This window comes from Rhipicephalus microplus, chromosome 1 (genome assembly GCF_043290135.1).
Source record: "Rhipicephalus microplus isolate Deutch F79 chromosome 1, USDA_Rmic, whole genome shotgun sequence".
Taxonomy (NCBI): Eukaryota; Metazoa; Arthropoda; class Arachnida; order Ixodida; family Ixodidae; genus Rhipicephalus; species Rhipicephalus microplus.
In genome coordinates, this window is record NC_134700.1 from 34326939 (window position 1) to 34348543 (window position 21605).

General features: G+C 48.0%; 1 protein-coding gene across 5 annotated transcripts in view; it reads left to right on the plus strand.

Moving 5' to 3' along the window:
* LOC119178081 (uncharacterized) overlaps positions 1-21605 on the plus strand; it is a 349233-nt gene that overhangs the window by 131898 nt on the left and 195730 nt on the right. For all 5 annotated transcript variants that reach the window (XM_075869954.1, XM_075869962.1, XM_075869968.1 and 2 more), the window contains exons 3-4: positions 7049-7149; positions 11791-11985. In XM_075869954.1, coding sequence (XP_075726069.1) covers positions 7049-7149; positions 11791-11985 — 296 coding nt within the window. The remainder of the gene's footprint in view (positions 1-7048; positions 7150-11790; positions 11986-21605) is intronic.

Here is a 21605-nt window from a genome sequence, read left to right on the forward strand (position 1 = left end):
GACGTAACCTTGCGAAGTGCATGACTTCTCTCTGCTTATCTCGGCGTCTGAAATCCCTGACGTTTAAGGAGAGAAAATGCACCGTAGCCATTTTGAAAATAGAGGGAGTGCGCGCAAACTTCAGAGAAATCCCTTGCAGGGAGTGGGGCGAGCACTCAATGAGTGAACAAAACTAGAGAGAGAAATGCTCTGACATCGTCAGAGCATTAGCGAGTTTTTGGGGCTTACTACTGTCCGTAGAGCTCTCAGAGTCCGTGGTCGGTGGGTGGGCTCGTTTGCTGGCTGAACGGTCTATTTCCATGGCGCTGGCACTGACACTCGCACCAGCGGCCGCACCTGTAGTCTGGTAAATGGGGTTTGACAGGCTCAGTTTGCGGTTCTGAGCCAAGTATTTGCTGGTGCGGGCGCTCGTCGTTGTCGGTGGCATAATCACTGTTGTGGTCTTGTCTGGGCTGATGATCGGAGCGTCTGCACGTCCCGTCGTTCGGGTGCCGCGTCCCATCGAAGCTCTCGGCACCTCGGAGCTACTGGTGGTGCCAACTGTGTCAGAGCTGTAGCTCTCGTGGTCTCTGCTAAGTACGGGCACTCGGGCTTCGGCTTTGGATGAGCTGTGTTCTTCATAGGCGTCCGGCGAGAAGTCGCTGGTCTCAGACGGGGTGTGAAGGGTTGACGAAGCTTTCTCAGACAGGGAAGGCAGGTCTCCTGCGTCTTGTGGTTCAGCATGGGCGCCAGTGTCGCTTGTGTCAGTGTTGCTCGCCGGCTCGAGCGACGGATAATCATCTTGCAATGCGGGCGTGAGGTCGGTGCAAGCTTGTTCTTCGGTTGCCGCTGCTGCAGCCGCTGCGAAGGACTTCGGACGTACGCAGTCAGCTGTTGCATGGCTGCCCGAGCACTTGCGGCACGGTTCTGCGCATCCCTCTGTGGCATGTCCAAACACGTTGCAGCGCGCGCAACGGGGCGTGGCACAATCTTTGGCAATATGGCCAGCATTCCTGCACTTAGAGCACACTTTCTGGACACCCGGGTAGTCACACATAGCATTGTAGTCTTGGACTGTCAGAAAGTTCGGTATTTGGCTTTTTATTTCCACTCGCGCCACATGGACACCGGTGCCTACCCCAAGGCGGCCCTTGAACACTGGCTCGTGGATATGTGGCACGTTGCCGTAGGCGGAGAGAGCAGTCGCTAGGGCTGCGTCGCTTACCCACAGCGGTACCCGAAAGACTGTGACGTGGACTATTTCAGAACCTACGCTGAGTAGTGGAACTGATTCGCCGTTCAAGAGAATGGCGCCCCGGTTCTTCAGCTTGGTGGCTGCATGGACGTTTGCGGCTGCGGTGCCGAACTTTGCACCTCCCATGTACTGGAGGGACTTTATACCGGCTGGGCCGGTTACTGCTTCGAGGGCATCTATGATGTCGTCGACGGTGCTCCCCTCTGGAGCGCTGAAGTTAAAGCAATGAGCTTCCGGCGGTGGCGCTGCGAAAGCCATCACACTTTCGTCCTGGCCCTGGCTCCCACGGCTTGCGCTGTGGTGCCCGGGCGTTGGCTGACGGTGAAAGCCTAGACAGAGCCGGGGGGTTGTCCAGGGGTTCGCTTGATGCTCGATAAGATGGGGTCGACGACTGGCAGCGTGCTGGTCGCGGGAATCCCGGCGCCAGGTAAGCGGCGAACGGAGCGTCGGCCGTCGATCAACTACTGACAAGCGGCGAAGCACGTCGGCATTTATACTCTTGCCATCGAATGTTCTAGCGTTATCGTTGGCAGTGACGTAGGTTCCGGAATAATCTGTACAGTTTGCAGAGTGGCTGTGATCTTATTGTAATGATCTACTACAGTTCTGAAGTTTCTCAAAAGCTGCAGGCGCGGGTTGCCCTGAGAATTGTGTAGTGTATTGGGGTGATAACAAAACTTGAGAAATGGAACGTGGCAATATACCATGATCTCGAGGTGGTTAAAGGTGGGAAGTAGACACGATGCGCAAGCCGTAAGAAAGTGTGCATGTGCCATTTCTCGTTCAGTCCTTGGAATGTCCGCTGAATGGCGATGCTTCTATATGCGGAATATATGATGAAAAGATGCAAAGATGCGATATGGTGGTACTTGGAGTGTTGGCTAGAAAGACGAACGGATACACAGACAGACGCATGAACGGACGCACGGATGGCTGCACGGACGGATGGACACATGAATGGACGCAGGGGTGGACGCATGGACAAACGCAGGGATGTACGCACGACTGGGCATGCGAATGCACGAACAGACGCACGCACGGACGGGTGAATGGAGGCACGGACGGTCACAAAGACGGACGCATGGACATACGGAAGCAAGAACGAATAGACGTATGGATGATTACAGTGAACTAGTATATACCGTGAACTCGAGGCGGCTAAAGGTGGGAAATAGACACGAAGCGCAAGCCATAAGTGGGCGTGTGCCACCTCTCATTTTTTCCTTGGAATGTCCGCTGGATGGCGGTGCTTCTATATGCGGAATATATGATGAAAAGATACGAGATGCTGGTACTTGGAGTGTTGACTAGATGGACGAACCGACACACAGACAGATGCATGGACGGACAGACGGATGGCTGCACGGATGAATGGACGCGTGGACGGACGCATGGGTGAATGCATGGACGAACGCAGGAATGGACGCATGGACGGGCAGATGGACGCACAGATGGTCACACAAAATGACGCATGGACGAACGGAAGCAAGAACGAATAGATGGACGGATGCTTCGCCCCATTCTTCATCATTCACACCGTGGATATACTGCCATTTTTTTTACCTAAAGTCTACTTTCAGCTAAGAGCAAGATAGTAAAGCTGATCATAATACATAAAAATACACTCAAAGCAATTACCGATGTTCCTTACAGAACACACTCTGAACATTGTATCATGCACTTGCAGCACATTGTATCATGTACTTAGCTAACATATGCGAGCGTCTCTTTTCACAGCTCTACAAATCACAGATCGTACATGGCATTTTGTCTTCATGTGAAGTCACTAACCCCCCACTATTTCCTTTATTACCCTACAAGGCACCTCGAATATTGCAAGGAACCTCCTCCACGAACTAATTACAGCTTTTAAACCGTAAGACATACATTGCCTTCTTTGTTTACCAAGTTCGGTTTTCATCACACCTAGATATGCTATTTTTTATTTTCTTCAAAACCTCTTTAATTATTGTTCGCATTGCCCGTCATTTCAAATCCTTTTTGTGATCACAACTTCCTTTAACTGTATCCAGAAAGGAAATTTACTTGTAATAGTGTTCAATTTATTGTGCACCGTGTTTTGATTGTTTGTTTTCTCTACTTCGTGATTTTTTTGTGATAACTCTATTTCTGCACCGTGTGATACCGCTCTACCTACGTGTGAGGGGGAAGAGGCTTTCGTCAAGCCGCAACTGAGTGGCTTTTTTCTCTTCTCTGCTGCTATGTTTTTTTATACATGCCTGAACTAAATATTCAGTAAAATAAATTCAATTACTCCATGGTTACGCATTCATTATTCGTCAATCTGTGGCTGCACATAAGCACCTCCAGTTCCCAACTCGTGCAAGCAGACGCCGGGGAGATGGCGAGGAGGTGACGCAAGGCGGATGAATACATATGTAGAGGCGAATTAGCATTCCTATTGGCTAAGGGGCCTTGCAGCCTTGACAGGGCTGAAAAGATCTCCTGATATCAAGTATAGCTGGCACCTCGTAGAGTTTCGAAAGCTCAGTTTTGGCAGGTATTATAAATACCAGTCTCAAGCTGTAACTGAAAGCAAAGTTTGATGTTAAATAGTGCTTGTATAGGCACCGGCTTTCAAAATAGCTATTTATGGGCACGTATAGGAATTGAGGCACAAACGTGAAAATAGGCCTTGGATGGCGCTATACAAACACTATGAAAGCCCTCCTTAAAAGGACCTACTAGCGATTTTTTTTCACCCAGTTTTTTTCGGCGCGAATGAAATCCGATCCCTCGTAGTGTTCGTAGCTGCAGAAGTTAATCCAAAAAGCATGTAGTTATATATAAGCAGCATTTTTAAATCTGGATGCCTCTGAACACGCACGTGCCCTTTCTCCAGCAACACTGATAATTGGTAGCGATGCCGGTAGCCCCTCTAGCAACTTGTGCACGCTGTGGTTGTTCTGATTTAGCAGTAGTTTCTGTATCTATGCTTAATCACGTTTATTCTGAGCTTTACAGCTATTTTAGGAAAAAATTTAGCAGATACCAGGCACTTGCGAATCGACTTTATGCGAAGCATGCGGAAGGTGACCGTGTTGCATTTTTTTTTGAGCGACACCTCATTAAACGGCGCTAAATATATGTACAAATGTTGCATGCCGAGACATATGTTGAAGAGTTGCCGATGTTTATATAACCAGTTTTCCACTTGGACACAAGGTCCACTGGAAATGTGTTTTAGCAACACCAGAAGCCGATATAAAGCGCTGATGCTCGCGATTATGCTGGCCCTTGCCACTGCTACTTAAATCAATATCAGCACTTGGCCCCTCACCACAATTTACGTTAACCCGACTTGACGGCTGTATGAAATGAGTACACATGTAACGTTTATAAAATTGGGTAGCCAGCACTGCAACCACTATTCATGTTTCGTGAAGATTAGCGTCTATTTGAAAAGTAGTTCCGAGACTTCACGTAGCTCTGTGGTAGAATGCTTGACTGCCACGCAAATTACCTGGATTTGATTCCTGCTGGGACTCTGAAATGTATTATTTGAATTCGTTGAGTGGCCAACGCTGCCTATATGTCAGGTTTTTAACACTGACATTTATTCTATGCGTTTGTTGGGTCGACGCTACCGATGTCGGGCATTGCTCATGCGTTAAAATTTTCTTTGTGTGTTCTCGTCGTTCCTGGGTAGATACTAAGTGTCAATCACCTGTGGCACATACCCGAGGCACATACCCATCCGTGAGTATGTGCCACTGTCTGATGGGAAGTGTTTGACGATGTACGCGACGGGAATGTGACATTATTCATGTCTTGATCAGCGCGTCATATTTGTCAAATGATCTTATCCTCCCATGCTAACTTTGGTTCACGCCAAGTTTAGGGGTGACCACGAGAGCACCCAAACGTAAGCGGCTAGATAGATAGATAGATAGATAGATAGATAGATAGATAGATAGATAGATAGATAGATGTGCTGAAAGTCGACGAAGTTTGCTAAGAAATGCTTCACATTTAATAAGAAGCCGTTGAATTAAGACGATGATTGATTGATTGATTGATATGTGGGGTTTAACGTTCCAAAACCACTATATGATTATGAGAGACGCCGTAGTGGAGGGCTCCGGAAATTTAGACCACCTGGGGTTCTTTAACGTGCACCCAAATCTGAGTACACGGGCCTACAACATTTCCTCCTCCATCGGAAATGCAGCCGCCGCAGCCGGGATTCGAACCCGCGCCCTGCGGGTCAGCAGCCGAGTATAAATTAAGACGATGTGACTTTATAAAGCTTCTCTGTATTTTTACCATGTATCATGCACCTGCGCTCAAGGCTTGGATGGACGGCTTGTCTGATAGCCGTTGCTGTCTCGACACGCAAACCAAGCCAAGTCACCAAAAGTGTCACTGTGCACATGCACAGCCTTGCCGACTAGGAGTACACGTAACTTCTCAGACAAATTGTAAATAGAAAAACTATACGTCGCTCCTGTATCATAACGACCCGAAATCTGCATGCATGGTTTCATAAGCACCCAGGAAAGTTGATCAAGACACGTTCACGAGCATGGGAATATTACCTCATGCGAAAGCAGCGCCACTTTTTAGCGTATACTAACGCAGGTTTATATGCACTGTTTGATTGAGTAATATTTTTTTACTATAAAGAATCGAACAATATTTCAACACTAGCAGGAACATTGTTGACGGCGGGCACTAGTTTGCGATCACATGACAGGGTAGCACGGATAACTGAAGTTTCTGCCACAGGTGGCACCACAGGCTACTTTCTCGACCTTCGTTGAAGAAATAAAGGTATATCTTCACGTGAGAAAAATATCGTTGGTTTAAGTCACTATAAGAAACGATCTCTCCTTCCATGCAGTCGTCTCATTTTATGTTTTGGGCAGTATTAGGTACCTCTAACCTATCATTCATGCTCATATAATAAAGTTGTACAATAGGATGGCAATGAAACAAACTGGGCATTTGCTTATAAACCGGTAACTATAGTGATGACTTGACGGTGCGAACTATATCCTTGCTAATGCTTAGCACTCATCCCATTTTGTTTGACGACGATGGTGCGGTGGAATCGCGTTGCTACGCTCTTAGGGGAAGGGCGTCCAGAAATTGGTCTCACAAATGAAATCACGCTTGAATAATCATAAAAGTAGGGTCTCTCGGTGACATAGAAATTCTTGGTGGGGTGTCGTGTGACACTTATCTTTCAAATAATGCTGCATTACACAAGCCGTGCTGAAGTGGCCTTGCGTGCGCAATTCTCACAGCTTTAGGCGTGTCCAGCGCGCTCTTCTCAGCTCTTTTCTGTCATTCTAGTTCTGCAAGCAGTATATTCCACATTCCATAACAGAAATAGCCGTAACAACGTCAACTTGTGCGAGCCGTGTTGCAGAAGTAAACAACATTGCATTCACCGCACTACTCATGATTGATTAACATGTGGGGTTTAACGCCCCGAAACTACCATAGGGTTATGAGAGCCGCCGTAGTGAAGAAGTCCGGAAATTCGTACCAACTGGGGTTCTTTCACGTGCGCCGAAATCTGAGCACACGGACGTACAGCAATTACAACTCGGTCAAAAATTCAGCTACCACAGCTGAGATTTGATGCTACGACCTGTGGGTAAGCAGCCGAGAACCTTAGTCCCTAGACCACCGTGGCGAAGCCACCAAACTTCTCAGACAACCATCACGCACAACTGTGCCAACGGGATTGCGTTGGGTGTTTGTGGTTCAGTTTATTATGCGCATGTCATAGACGTCTCACTAATGCATTCCAATGACCACAGTGAATTCTTCAATTTTTTGCAGCATCCCAGACCCGTACATACAGTGACCGTGCATCACGTGCGGAGCCGACGAGCTGCAACGTCTGTTTTTTCTCAACAGAAACCCACCACGCCAATCGGAAAGTGAGTGGAATAGCCCATTTGTCAGCGAGAGGCATAGAGCCACGTCCGCATTTGTGCGTAGCGCGCTAAAAAATGGCCTTGTTGTGTGGCGCGACACTTTGCGTCAATCCTGGGCTCTGACGTGATGAGCCCAGGGGCATTCGTGGCCTAATATATTTGCACAAGTGGCAACTTTGTGAGGTGCGCTTCTTTAACAAAAGAAACACGCTTCTCTGGCCGCCTTCGATATCTCAATTACAAAACACAACGTGTTTCATCTGAAAACGTGTGCCAGGCAACAGTTATCAATCGATGTAATAATAATATCAGAAAAATTGCGTGTTATTACTCGGCGTTATCATGTTGTCTCACTTGGTGCGTGGTATCAGTCGATTATTATTACCTCTACTGATAACACGTGCCTAAGCACGTGTTATGAGCACGAAAGAAGTAATTCTTTTCTGCAAGGTTATCAATCGAAACGCATCATCTTTTGGACCCAAGATTTCTAAAGCGCCCTGAGAGAGCGTGCTTATTTGGTGAAACAAGCGCACCTCCAACACTGTCATTCGTGTAGAAATATTGGGCTGCGTTCATCACTTGAAAGCCCTCAACCGCTGCAAGGTGTCTTGCCGGAGAAAAGGTCCGCTTCTTTGCGCGCAACGCTCATAGGTGGAAGTGACTTTATATTGGCCTATGCTCCAACTACTACCGCTAGAATTTCATTCATCATTCCTCGTATCATGATTTTGCGTCACTAAACCAGATTGCCAAAAACATTGCTGTGAGGACATCGATTTTTTAAGAATTTAGGAGACATTGATGATGCTAAAGCTCCAGCAACACTGGGCACGTCTGCCATTTTTGTTGGGCCCCGGTACGGTATCGTCTGATCCCGTTTCCGTTAAAGGGGCCCTGCAACGCTTTTTGAGCATGGTCAGAAAGCACTGCCGATCGGTAGTAGAGGCTGTCAACAACAAGCGAGCTAAACGTTATAGCGCAGCACACGGCCTGGAATTCAAGATAAGTTACCAAAGTCAGCTAAAAATTGCTTTCTTTTTTCTCGACAAATCCCAGAATAAGCCCATCTATCAGCCATTGGCTGATTTGAATAAGGGAGCGCTCGGTCCTTGCAGAGCTCGCCGTGAAAGGCCGTCACTTGTTCACGCGTGCGCGCGCGATCACACTGAGAAAGCCACGTTTTCGAAGAAAAAAATTAAAAATTGCTCAAGGTCAGGAAGCGCGCGGGAGAATTTTTTGTTTGTCCCTCCCATTCCTCCCTGCTTAGCTTCCAGCTGTTTCGTCGTGACTAGAGAAGAGGGAATGCGATTGCAGCGTATGACAAATCTTTGTAACTCCACTAATACTCAACGGTTTCTTAAATTTTTTGCGGTGTTGAACTTGTGAGGCAACAGGCTCTTCGAGGGATTTAATTCCATGTTTTTTCAAAAAGTGTTTCAGGGCCCCTTTAAGTAGAGACATTGGAGGCGCTTCGTCGCAGTTACTGGCGTAGCTCTCGGACCGAAAAATTACTGACCATTCTTTCTTCATCCAGCACCAAATGGTTTGCTGAACTGGAGGTGGTACCAAAAATTGACAAAAACGCAATATCGAAGTATGAAAACTCATCCAGACAGCTGCTGCTAGATGCGCACTACTTTGCAAAGCCGAGCTGCTGTGGTGGAGTGGCGTGTACTCTCTTACTGAGTTCAAGGAAAAAGTTAATTGCAGTGTGCAGAGATGCGACAAGAAAACTTCAAAAGTAAGCTTGAACTGCAAGAAATCTTCATTGTAACTCCCGTTGCCATTTCATGCCTGTGTCATAAACACTCGTCAGATGTCGACCCCACGTTGTCGACACTACGAGACACCGCGTGAGAAGTCGACACAAACGCTGTGCTGCTTTCCTTGGCTTATTTCTTAAACCGAGAAAAGCCCACTTTTTAATGGCATGCGTCGTGGTTTTCTCCAGGTAAAAAAAAAAAAGCTTGGAGCCACATATCCACGCCTCCAAAGAAAGTTACATATCCGCAAACCGAATAAAAATACTGATTTAGCGCTTTACTCTACAGCATACGAAGAGTAATACTCTTTTATTGTGTAGAAGTACTTTATGATGTTTTGTGGTCGTAATCTATCACGCGAATTTAGTATTATTCTTCTATTTTTGCTGAAAGCTATAACAGTGTGTGTTCTTTGACATGATCGGAGATGGGAGAAAACTGACCGGGTCCACTTGATACGGAATGACGCACATAAAAGGTCTTGTATATAAAACATACAATTCCTTCGACGCCAGAGAACGAGATACCGGATTTTTCTTGTCCGCTGTCTTGCTGCCGATCAATTTGCTGTGTAGGACACACATATACACATATATTCTTTGCAGCGTTGCAGCTTCTAATTCGTGCTTCATGTTTCTCGAAGAACAGGTTTGCTGTTCCTTTCAAATAGATTAGACTGTTCATCAAGATAAACTTGCGCACCGGCGATTTATAAATGTACGGAATATATACGTCGGTAACCAGTCCTAAATGTCCACACGTCAGTCCCGCAGAACATGTCCCGTTCTTTCTGCAACAGAAAAACAATTGCTGTCATTGCAGTGTCCAGCTCAAGCGCAGTATTTTCATCTGCCATCCTAAAAAAAATTGGCCCTGAATGTAAATCTTAAACCGCAAATGTCGTCGAAAGACGGTAGTCTTGCGCCTGGAGAGAGTGAACAAAACGTTTATTTGATGTTCTGTGCAAGAAAACTGGTAAATGGCATTTCGGAGGCGCTGTGCTATAGTGCCTCGAGCGTGTAGCAGAGGCGAACAAGCGCATCAAAGCACGTTAGACGCAAGCGCCATCTGGCAGTTCGTAAACGAAGGAAGGCGTGCGCACCCGCGTAGGAAGACGCGCGCTTGTCTCGGAGGTGATAAGGTGTAGAACGCCAAGCGACGGGCAGGCGCCACCCCCTCTGTCGTCTAAGCAAAGCGTTGGAAGCCTTACCTTTTTAAGCATCGCGTTGCCCTGTCAGCGCAGTGTGATAAACGATTCAGTCCTTAGAATTACTTGTGTATGCCTTCTCTAGTATAAAGGCACACATACACAACATCTACGAGTTGTTATGGTGCCTCAGATATGCGCAATAATTGCTTTTTAATTGACAATCGCATTAGCATGAACGCTGAATCTCGAGCAATATTGGCGCCCGCTGCGGATGGGAGTGCCCGTTAGGTGCCGTTTGAGGTATCGTTAAGGGCGTACAGACAGACAGACAGACAGACAGACAGACAGACAGACAGACAGACAGACAGACAGACAGACAGACAGACAGACAGACAGACAGACAGACAGACAGACAGACAGACAGACAGATAAAAAAAAGCAGCGTTGCCCCTGCCGAGCTCTTTATACCGCACCACCACCAAAATGTCAAAGGGTGTTGAGACTATCCAAAAGTACAGAGTGTACCCCCAAAGAGTCTTTCCGCCAACATGCCACAACAACGACGTGAGCGCTATTCCAAATGCATCGATGAAGCATTACACCGCGTTCATGATGACTTATAACGCCCACAGAGAAAAATAGCCTAAAAATATTTTCTGAAGCTCGTGGCTGAGGAATGCGGGTCACAACGAGTAGACGCAGCGCTTTTTCAATGAATGTCTCACAGCTTTTCTTAAGACGATAGTCTTTCTTGGAGACCTTCGTCGCAAAAATTTTGGTATGTCTGTCTGTTCCTTTGTCTGTTTGTCCACTCTTTACGGTACACCAAACAGCAATAAAGTAACCAGACGATACTCCAAACGGCTGACCCCATCCGCACCGGCCACCAATATTGCTGAAGGTTCAGCATTCATATTTCTGCGATTGTCAATTAAAAGGCAATTATTGCGCATATCTGAGGCACCATAACAACAAGTCAATATTATGTATGTCTATGTTTAACTAGAAAATACATACATAGGTAATTTTAATGACCATAGCGTTTGTCACGTGCGCTGACCAGGCAACGCTTGTACGAAAAGGCCGGTGTTTTCAGCGCTTTGATAAGACGAAACGGTGGTCGCACCTACCCGTTCTCTTGCGTTCTACACATTATCACCCTAGAGACGGGCGCACACGCGACGCGCTCCGTTTTCCAGGATAACTGCCAGATAGTGCTCATGTCTCACGTGTGACGTGACTCTATGCGCTCGTTTACCTCCGCTGCACGCTCGAGGCACTCTAACGCAGCGCCTCCAGAATACCATTCACTGATTTTCTCGCGCGGAACATCAAATAAACATTTTGATCACTTTCTCCAGACGCAGGACTATCGTCTTTCGACGACATTTGCAGTGTAACACGCAGATACCGGGCAATTTTTAAAACAGGGGCAGGATATGGTTATTTTTTTCCAATTCGGAACAACATTCTAAAATCCCCGTCATAATAAGGATTGGCGTCGTTATTAAAACGAATCCCGTAAAAGCCGAATTCACGTAGGTGTACTTTTGCTGCTCAAACCAGGCGATCGCACGAACTTGAATAGCTCGATAAATATGTATGGGCGTGGTTGCAGAGCACATACCAGGGGGCAGACGAACTGCGCAACATTTTGTAAATGTAGGGCACAAAAAGTGCAGATTCGGTTTTTGCTGCAGCGCAGTCTTGATCTTTTGTCCTCCGCAGCATGCTGGTGCAGGGTACCAACAGTATTAACAGGCTCCTGCAGCGGCTTCGATTGGCCGGCTACGCACCCAATGGCTGGCCCACACATGGTCCCTCCAAACTCAGGCCAGTCACCCAGATGGCGCTCGACAGCATCGTGCGCTTCCAGCCTGCGCGGGTACTACGAGCAGCACTGGCTGTATCAGCAGCTTACCGGTAAGCGCTGAGGCAGGTATTGACTTACACTGGCGCTAATCGAAGCCGCTGTAAATTCAATGACCCCACAAAGGAATGCCAGAGCTGCTACGAAGTGCAGTTTTTATCAGTGCATGTGGTATCATTTTGGGGTTACGACGAAACCATATAGATGTGTCTGTTGAACTGCTTCCCGATGGAAGGTTCAGCCGAATACAAATACACAAACTTTACATGGCAGTCAAGTATTGAACCACAGAGCCTTGCCAGTGTTCGAATCTGCTTCATAAAAATGGACATTCAGGCACCGCAATACCGAGTCGTAATGTCGGGAAAGAGGGTACGTAACACATGAAGCAACAAATTGGAAGAGCGCGAAACAAGGAGCCAAGGAAAAAGGCGACACGAAGAGCGCTACTCTTCTCTCCGGTCCTCGTTTTTCCACTTGAAATGTGTTCCTTCATGTCTTACAAACTCACCCAAGCTTCCGTGCTTCTAAGGGACGTAACAAGTTGCATTCAGTGGCAGAAGCTACGCAGCTGCGCGCGTTGAGTCACGGACATGTTGTGCGCAATACTCGCCGGCTCACGTCCGCAAGCAGACGCTGTTTGAAGACAATCCAGAAAAAAGTTTACATAACGGAGTTGAGCAAGTTCGCTCATACAGGGTGTGTTCCAATACTCACCGTAGACGGCTCAATAGACAACTAAATGGACGGCGTCCATCTTAAGTCCCACTCCAATTTTCACTTAGCCGGCAAGTACACAAATCCGAGAAGACCACATCGTAGACAATTACAATTCAGGCAGCTTCGCTGTCTTAACAAGATGGCGGGTCAGCGAATCGCTCAGATAGATCAAATCTCGCGGGAATGGTCGTCTGCACACAAACAGATGCTTTCCCAGACGCTCAATGTGAGTGACGTTCACTTGTTTTTTGATTTAAACACGAAATACGCCAGAAAATACAAGTGTTACGTTTGCTTATTTTAGCTTTTTCTTCTCGACGCGATGCAGCACATTGCCGCGTAAAAGCCGTCCAGAAGTCTTCCGATTCTCGGACAGCATGGGCTCGGTGCTGTCTTCTTAGCAGTCTGCGTAGACTGTCTACGTGCTGTCTAGGAATTGGAAACAGCCACAGTTGTGCTTGCTTCGTCTTGCTGTAGCATGACATATAAAGCCACTTGGTCTTCGTACTGACAACCTTTCTGCGTCCTCGCCATTCTCCTCCGCATTTTCTGCACTACGATTGCTCTTCAAGGCAGTTGCCCATGGGAACATACCGGTCTTGAGTTATGGGCTTGTTTCATTTTTTTTGGTGCGAAGCTTCTTAGGGTCGAGCACAATTTGGTGTGTGGCGTGACCACCCTTAATGAGCATTCCCGTCTCCTCTCTCTCTTCTTCTACTCGTACCCCTCTCTCGCATCGCAACGCCCACGCAAGCAGCATCTGCTAGACAACGCTTCCTCTCCCCTCTCTCTCCTATATATATCCCTCCACAATTGCACGCCCAATGCGCATGCGTGCTCCCTCACCCTTCTTTCTTACGCCCCCCTCTCTCACCTTGGAACGTCATTGCAGGCTAAAAAGATGTTGCACAAGCACCACTCAATAGCCAGTGCTCGTTCCTCTCTCTCTTCTCTAGGCATCCCTCCCCACGGCGTTTACACCCCTATGCACATGTGCGCCCTCTATCTCTCCTCTCCAGCGCTCCCCCATCGCTTGCTATACAACGCCGACACAGGCATCGTCTGCTAGCAAGTTTCTTGATTAAAAAAAAAAAAAAACCAAACGTTTTCTTGCGCTGCACAGCCCTTCACTGGCTACCCCATGTATATGGGCACTTGATCTTGAGCGCCATTGTAGTGGCGGTAGAAGGTTTATCCTGTGCTTTGTGGTAATGTAAAAATTTGCAGCGTGCGCTTTAACTAAAAGTGGACTGTGTATCCAATAAGGTTCTTCTGATTCTCCTTGCCATATAGCAGCGATTGGCATTTATGAGTAAGAAACACCGGTACATCACTGCGTGCTTCACGCTTCCCCAGGATTCTTTTTGCGTGATACCGCGATGAGCGCCATTTTTGCGAACGCCGTCACGTACAAGCGCCCACTGCTTCGAATCTACACATGGTTGCCATTAGCGGGAAACAGCTTAATTCATCTCGTGCGCCATTTTTCACCGCAGCTTCGCGTAGCGAACGTAGTGCACACATGGTGTGTGCAGGTGCAATGGCAGGAGCATGGCGTAAGATATATCATCATCAACACCATCATCAGCCTGACTACGTCCACTGCAGGACAAAGGCCTCTCCCATGTTCCGCCAGTTAACCCGGTCCTGTGCTTGCTGCTGCCAATTTATACCCGCAAGCTTCTTAATCTCATCTGCCCACCTAACCTTCTGTCTCCCCCTAACCCGCTTGCCTTCTATGGGAATCCAGTTAGTTACCCTTAACGACCAGCGGTATCCTGTCTACGCGCTACATGCCCGGCCCATGTCCATTACTTCTTCTTGATTTCAGCTATGATATCCTTAACCCCCGTTTGTTCACTAATCCAGTCTGCTCTCTTCTTGTCTCTTAAGGTTACACCTACCATTTTTTTCCATTGCCTGCATCGTCCTCAATTTAAGCTGAACCCTCTTTGTAAGTCTCCAGGTTTCTGTTCCATAGCTAAGTACCGGCAAGATACAGCTGTTATATACCTTCCTCTTGAGGGTTAGTGGCAATGTACCTGTCATAATTTGAGAGTGCTTGCCAAATGTGCTCCACCCCATTCTTATTCTTCTAGTTACTTCAATCTCGCGGTTCGGCTCCAAGGTTATTACCTGCCCTAAGTAGACATAGTCTTTTACAACTTGAAGTGCACTATCACCTATCTCGAAGCGTTGCTCCTTTCCGAGGTTGTTGTATATTACTTTCGTTTTCTGCAGATTCATTTTAAGACCCACCTTTCAGCTCTCCTTGACTAACTCCGTAATCATGAGTTGCAATTCGTCCCCTGAGTTACTCAGCAATGCAATGTCATCGGCGAAGCGCAGGTTACTAAGGTACTGTCCATTAACTCTTATCCCTAACTGTTCCCATTCTAGGCTTCTGAAAACCTCCTGTAAGCACGCGGTAAATAGCATTGGGGAGATTGTGTCCCCCGGCCTTACACCCTTCTTGATTGGTATTCTGTTGCTTTCTTTAAGAAGCACTATGGTAGCAGTTGATCCCCTGTAGATTTCTTCCAGGATGTTTATATATACTTCATCGACGCCGTGATTCGGCAGTGTCTGCATGACGGCTGATATTTCTACTGAATAAAACGCCTTCTCGTAATCTATGAAGGCATTGTATAGTGGTTGGCTATATTCTGAGCATTTCTCTATTACCTGATTGATAGTATGAATGTGGTCGATTGTTGAATAGCCTGTTCGAAATCCTGCTTGTTCCTTTGGTTGATTGAATAATAATGTTTTCTTTACTCTGTCAGCAATTATCTTTGTAAATATCTATCAATATGTTAGCAATTATCTTTGTAAGATATATATATATATATATATATATATATATATATATATATATATATATATATATATATATATATATATATATATATATATATATATATATATATATATATATATATATATATATATTTATATATATATATATTTATATTTATATATATATTATAAAGGAGATTTATTAAGCAGAAAGGTTGATGCTTGGAAGGCTTGGAAGGCGATGCACCAGCCGCAATTTCCGAGCTCGAGCCGCTGCTGCACACTCGATGCTGCTGCCTCTGCGCCGGAGTACTTCCTCTTCTTTACAATGGCCCCACGGAGAAAAAAGGAGCCATCCTGGCGACTTAGTCCTGGGCAGGTGGCGTTGAACCGTGGTATTGCTTGAGCCTCTGGACGTGTACAACCTCGCGGTTGCGACGTCGCAAGTCTGATGGTGGCGTAAGAGGCTCAATGAGGTAGTTCACTGGCGAAGTTTGTTCGACAATACGATATGGCCCATCGTACTTTGGCAGAAGTTTGGAAAAGAGCCCAGGTGTGCGATGCGGCACTGACAGCCATACAAGAGAACCCGGAAGAAAAACGGGAGTTGAGGTCTGGGCATCATGAATTGCTTTTTGCCTGTTTTGGTCATCGCAGGTAAAGCGACGAGCTAACTGGCGGCATTCTTCTGCGTGTCTGGCGGCGTCCAAGATCGGTAGGCACTCGGACGCGTCTGGTCGATAGGGCAAAATGGTTTCAATGGTGTGGGAGGGGTGACGGCCGTAGAGGAGGTAAAAAGGGGAGAAGCCTGTTGTCCCTTGCGTTGCCGTATTATAGGCGTATGTAATGAATGGGAGAACTAAGTCCCAGTTAGAGTGGTCAGGCGTCACATACATAGATAGCATATCACCGAGAGTACGATTAAAGCGCTCTGTAGCCCCATTGGTTTGTGGGTGGTAAGCGGTACATGTGCGATGTACAATAGCACACTCAGTGAGCAATTTTTCAATGACCTCGGACAAGAAGGCGCGGCCGCGGTCACTGAGGAGTTCTTGAGGGCCTCCATGACGCAACACAAAATGGTGCAGTAGGAAAGTGGCAACCTCCTGTGCTGTAGTCGTTTTAAGAGCAGCGGTCTCAGCATAGCGCGTTAGGTGGTCGATAGCAACTATTATCCACCTGTTGCCAGTCGGAGTCAATAGAAGTGGCCCATAAATATCTATTTCAACCCGTTCGAAGGGTCGGGAAGGGCATGGTAAAGGCTGCAGTTCACCGGTGGAGGCGCGTGGTGGAGATTTTTGGCGCTGACATTCGGCACAAGAGCGGACGAAGTTGCGGACGAAGGTATACATGCCACGCCAGTAGTAGCGATGTCGAAGCCTTTCGTAGGTCTTGAGGACTCCTGCGTGGCCACATTGTGGGTCAGCGTGAAAAGAGGAACAAATCTGCGACCTCAGGGTTCGTGGAACGACGAGCAGCCACTTGCGTCCCTCTGGTGCGTAGTTACGTCGATAGAGAAGTGTGTCACGTATCGAGAAGTGTGGAACTTGGCGCCGCAGCGTTCGCGTCTTTGGGAGTTCAGAAGTGTCGGAGAGAGGATTGAGGAGAGACGCAGTCCACGGGTCATTGCGTTGTTCGATAGCAATGGTGTCAAAGTCAAGCGATGACAATGTGGAATCGCAAGCGGAGTCAGCTCTGGCATTCTGGGACAGGGGGAACGGCAAAGGGCGTCGGCGTCAGCATGCTTCCGTCCTGACCGATAAACCACGCGTATGTCGTAATCTTGAATTTTCAACGCCCAGCGAGCGAGGCGGCCAGATGGGTCTTTTAACGTCGAAAGCCAGCACAGCGCGTGGTGGTCGGTCACGACGTCAAAAGAACGACCATATAGATATGGGCGAAACTTTCCAAGGGCCCACACAATGGCCAAGCACTCCTTTTCTGTGACGCTGTAGTTGCTCTCAGCCTTGGTAAGTGTGCGACTAGCGTATGCCACGACGTATTCCTGATGTTCCGGTTTACGCTGTGCGAGCACAGCACCCAGACCAACACCACTGGCGTCGGTGTGGATTTCAGTTGGAGCTTCAGGATCGAAATGGCGTAGAATGGGTGGCGTCGTAAGAAGCCGTCGCAGGGTGGTGAAAGCGTCGTCGCAGGCAGGGGACCACGATAAGAGGTCTTTACAGCTGCTGAGAAGTTGCGTGAGAGGTGACATAATAGACGCGAAGTTTCGGCGAATCGCCGGAAATACGAACACATGCCGATGAAACTTCGAAGTTCTTTGATGGTGGCAGGTTTAGGAAACGCCGTAACAGCTAGCAATTTCTCGGGATCCGGGAGGATGCCTTCCTTGGAAACAACGTGGCCCAAAATGTTCAGTTGACGCATGGAAAATCGACATTTTTTGAGGTTTAATTGCAAACCGGCGTTAGTTAAGCAAGTTAGGACGTGCTGAAGGCGACGTAAGTGTGTGTCAAAGTTAGGGGCGAAGACCACGATATCATCGAGGTAACACAAGCATATCTTCCATTTTAGTCCACGCAGGATGTTGTCCATCATTCGTTCGAACGTTGCAGGTGCATTGCAAAGTCCGAAGGGCATGACGGTGAATTCATATAAGCCGTCTGGCGTGACAAAAGCGGTTTTGGGGCGATCGGCCTCCGCCATAGGCACCTGCCAGTAGCCTGACTGGAAGTCTAGCAAGGAAAAGAACTCGGCACCCTGCAAACTGTCCAAAGCATCGTCAATGCGCGGTAGTGGATAGACATCCTTCAGCGTGATCTTGTTCAATCGCCGGAAATCGACACAGAAACGAATGGAACCGCCTTTCTTTTTGACGAGAACCACCGTAGACGCCCATGGGCTCTGTGAAGGTCGAATGACGCCTCTGCGAAGCATGTCGTCTACTTGGTCAGCAATGACGCGGCGTTCTGAAGCGGACACGCGATATGGTCGTTGTCGCAGCGGTGAGTGGGACCCAGTGTCGATGTGGTGTTCTACTGCCAAGGCACGGCCGAGAGATGTTTGTTCAACGTCGAAAAAGTGGCGGTAGCTCTCAAGAATGGTGAGGAGTTGTGAACGCTGCGAAGATGTCAAATCTGCAGCGATGAATGGTTTAAATATGTTTGCCGACGTTGAGCCAGGCGCTGAGACGACAGCCAGTTCACAGACGGAGGTAGAAGGCACCTCATCGGGGACGGATATAATTCTGGAAGAACTGATTGTCTCGACGTGGCCAAGGCACTCGTGACAAAGGAGGGATAAAGACGACGACTCATGATTATAAATTGGCATTGTGGTTGACCCTTCTACAAGATCGAGAGCAGCAAAAGGCAGGGGAAGAGCTCTTCGGGCGACGAATATTGGAGATGGTGTGAAGAAGACCGTGCCGTCGGATATGGCGCTGCATGAAACTGGCACGAACGCAAAAGAGCATGGAGGGATGTAGGTGTCATGGCTAACGACAAGTTTAGCGGCAAACTGGGTGTCGACGGACGCTTGGTCATCCAGTGAGCAAAATTCGACCTCAGCCCTAGCACAGTCGATTACGGCGTTATGACGCGACAAAAAGTCCCATCCCAAAATAATATTATGGGAGCATGATGACAGAACCACGAACTCTATCGTATACAGAACGTCCTGAATTGTCACGCGGGCTGTACATACTGCGGTCGGTTGAACAGGTTGAGCACTGGCTGTGCGAAGCGATAATCCGGAGAAAGGCGTCGTAACCTTACGAATTGAGCGACAAAACCCAGCATCTATAACCGAAACAGCTGCACCGGTATCTACAAGAGCGACAGTAGGGATATTTTCGACGAACACATCAATAACATTGGTAAGTGACAAATGAGGACTTGGGCAAACCGAAACTTGCGCAGTTCTTGCCTCAGGAACTGCGTCGTCTAGTTTTCCTCCTCGTTAGGTGCGGGCCGTCGACGCATAGGAGAAGGCGAGCGGCGGCGTGGAGAGGGCGAGCGAAGACGCCCCGGCCGAGGGCGGTGGTCGTTCTGGTAGCGGGCTGGCATTGGAGTGGAGGAACCGTATCGCGCGTTGGAGTCAAGCGGGAAGAAAGGATCACGGCGGTTTTCATTGGTGATATGCGTCCGGCCGCGGCAATACCTTGCGACGTGTCAGGGGTATCGACAAGCGTAACATATCGGGCGATTATCGAGGGTGCGCCACGGGTTGGCGGTGTTAGTGCTGGTCCAGTGAACTGGAGCTGGGGGATAGCTCGCGCGAGGCTGGAACGGAGGCGCAGGCGCCTTGCGAGTTGGCATGGCTGCAGCCGCGGCGTAGGTGAGAGGAGCAGCCGCAACATTAGGCTCGCGAGCAGCTGGTAAGGCCTCGGCGACCTCTCCTTGAATGACGTCACGTAGAGACGATGGTAAAGTTGTGGTAGTTTCTGGTGTGAAAGGCACCAAGGAAAGCTGTCGTGCAACTTCTTCGCGGACAAATGCTTTTATTTCAGCTATTAGTGACGCGTGGTCATGACCACTGATCACACTAGACAGCGATGCCAAATCTTGCGCTGGAAGACGTCTTGTCAGAGCTCGCTGCTTCCGCAATTCATCGTAGCTTTGGCAGAGGCTAATTACGTCGTTAACAGTGGTCGGGCTTTTCGCCAAGAGCATTTGAAAAGCGTCGTCGTCAATCCCTTTGAGGATGTGCTTACATTTTTCAGCTTCTGTCATTTCGGCGTTCACGCGTCTGCACAAATCGACGACGTCCTCTATGTAACTTGTGAAGGTTTCACCCGTTTCTTGCGCGCGTGTGCGTAAACGTTGCTCGGCACGAAGTTTTCGGACGGCAGGTCGATCGAAGACTGCTACAATCGACGTTTTAAATTGCGGCCACGTTCGGACGTCTGCCTGGTGGTTTCTAAGCCAAAGGCTGGCTACACCCGCTAGATAGAACGAAACGCGTGTCAACTTGTCCGCGTCCGCCCATCTGTTTAGAGCGCTCACCCTTTCGAAAGTCGAGAGCCACTCTTCAACGTCGTTGTCATCTGTTCCACTGAAGATTGGAGGCTCCCGCTGAGGAACACTGCCTGGACAGGTGGCCGGAAGAGATGGAAGCGTCTGCTGATCGGCGTCCGGCATAGCAGAAGGTAGCCGTCGAGAACAGAGTTCCAGGATGGTAGCGGGAAGGTGTAAGGGACAGTACCCAGCACCTCCACCAATTATAAAGGAGATTTATTGAGCAGAAAGGCTGATGCTTGGAAGGCTTGGAAGGCGATGCACCAGCCGCAATTTCCGAGCTCGAGCCGCTGTTGCACACTCGATGCTGCTGCCTCTGCGCCGGAGTACTTCCTCTTCTTTACAATATATATATATATATATATATATATATATGCAGGCATGGTGGTTAAGTGGCCGTAGCGTTGCATATAGTCAAGTAGATGCTCCGTGAGCGGTCACAACGTGGTTTATTTCGACGTTCCGGCCTAGAGTCTGGCCTTCATCAGGACTGAAGGTACAGTTTGTTGGTGCTCAGCTTTATAGAATCTCAAATCGGAGGGAAAGAGTAAAAAAGACAGAAAAAAGAAAAAAGAAGATAAGGCAAAGAAATGAAAAAAAGGACAAAAAGAAAAAAAAGAAAAAATAGAGAAAAAGAATATAAGGTGGACTCCCCCCTAGCGCTCCCCTTCAACTCTTCCTTCCACTTTGCCTTTCATCTCTTTCCCCTTTCTTCCATTCACCTTTCTGATGTCAGCGGTCTGTGTATGCTTCCTTTCACTAACGTATTCTTCCCGACCAGACGGCGCTTCCTGGCTCTGGTGGTTCAGGGGGGGGGGGAAAGAGCTTTTTTAGGAAGTTTAAGTCTTTAACTACTCGGCGCCCTGTCAACATTTCGTCGTAGAAAGAGGAGTTCCGCGTATTGCGGCAGAGTCTGGTAAGCAGGCGCATTGCGAATTCCTTGCCCACTTCTGAATTACGCGTGCAGTAGGGGCCTCCCGGCTCTGCACAGGGTTGCTGCTGGGCATGTCGTGTATGGCACAATTGATTGGGTAGTAAAATAAAACAGAAAACAGACGACAGCTATACTTAGGAAGAGTAGTTACACTTGGAATTATTTTGAGTTGTCCAGTGCCCTTCGCAGCTGCAGTGCCGTGAACTCAGTTGCTATTTTCATTATTGCCGTTATTGTTTTC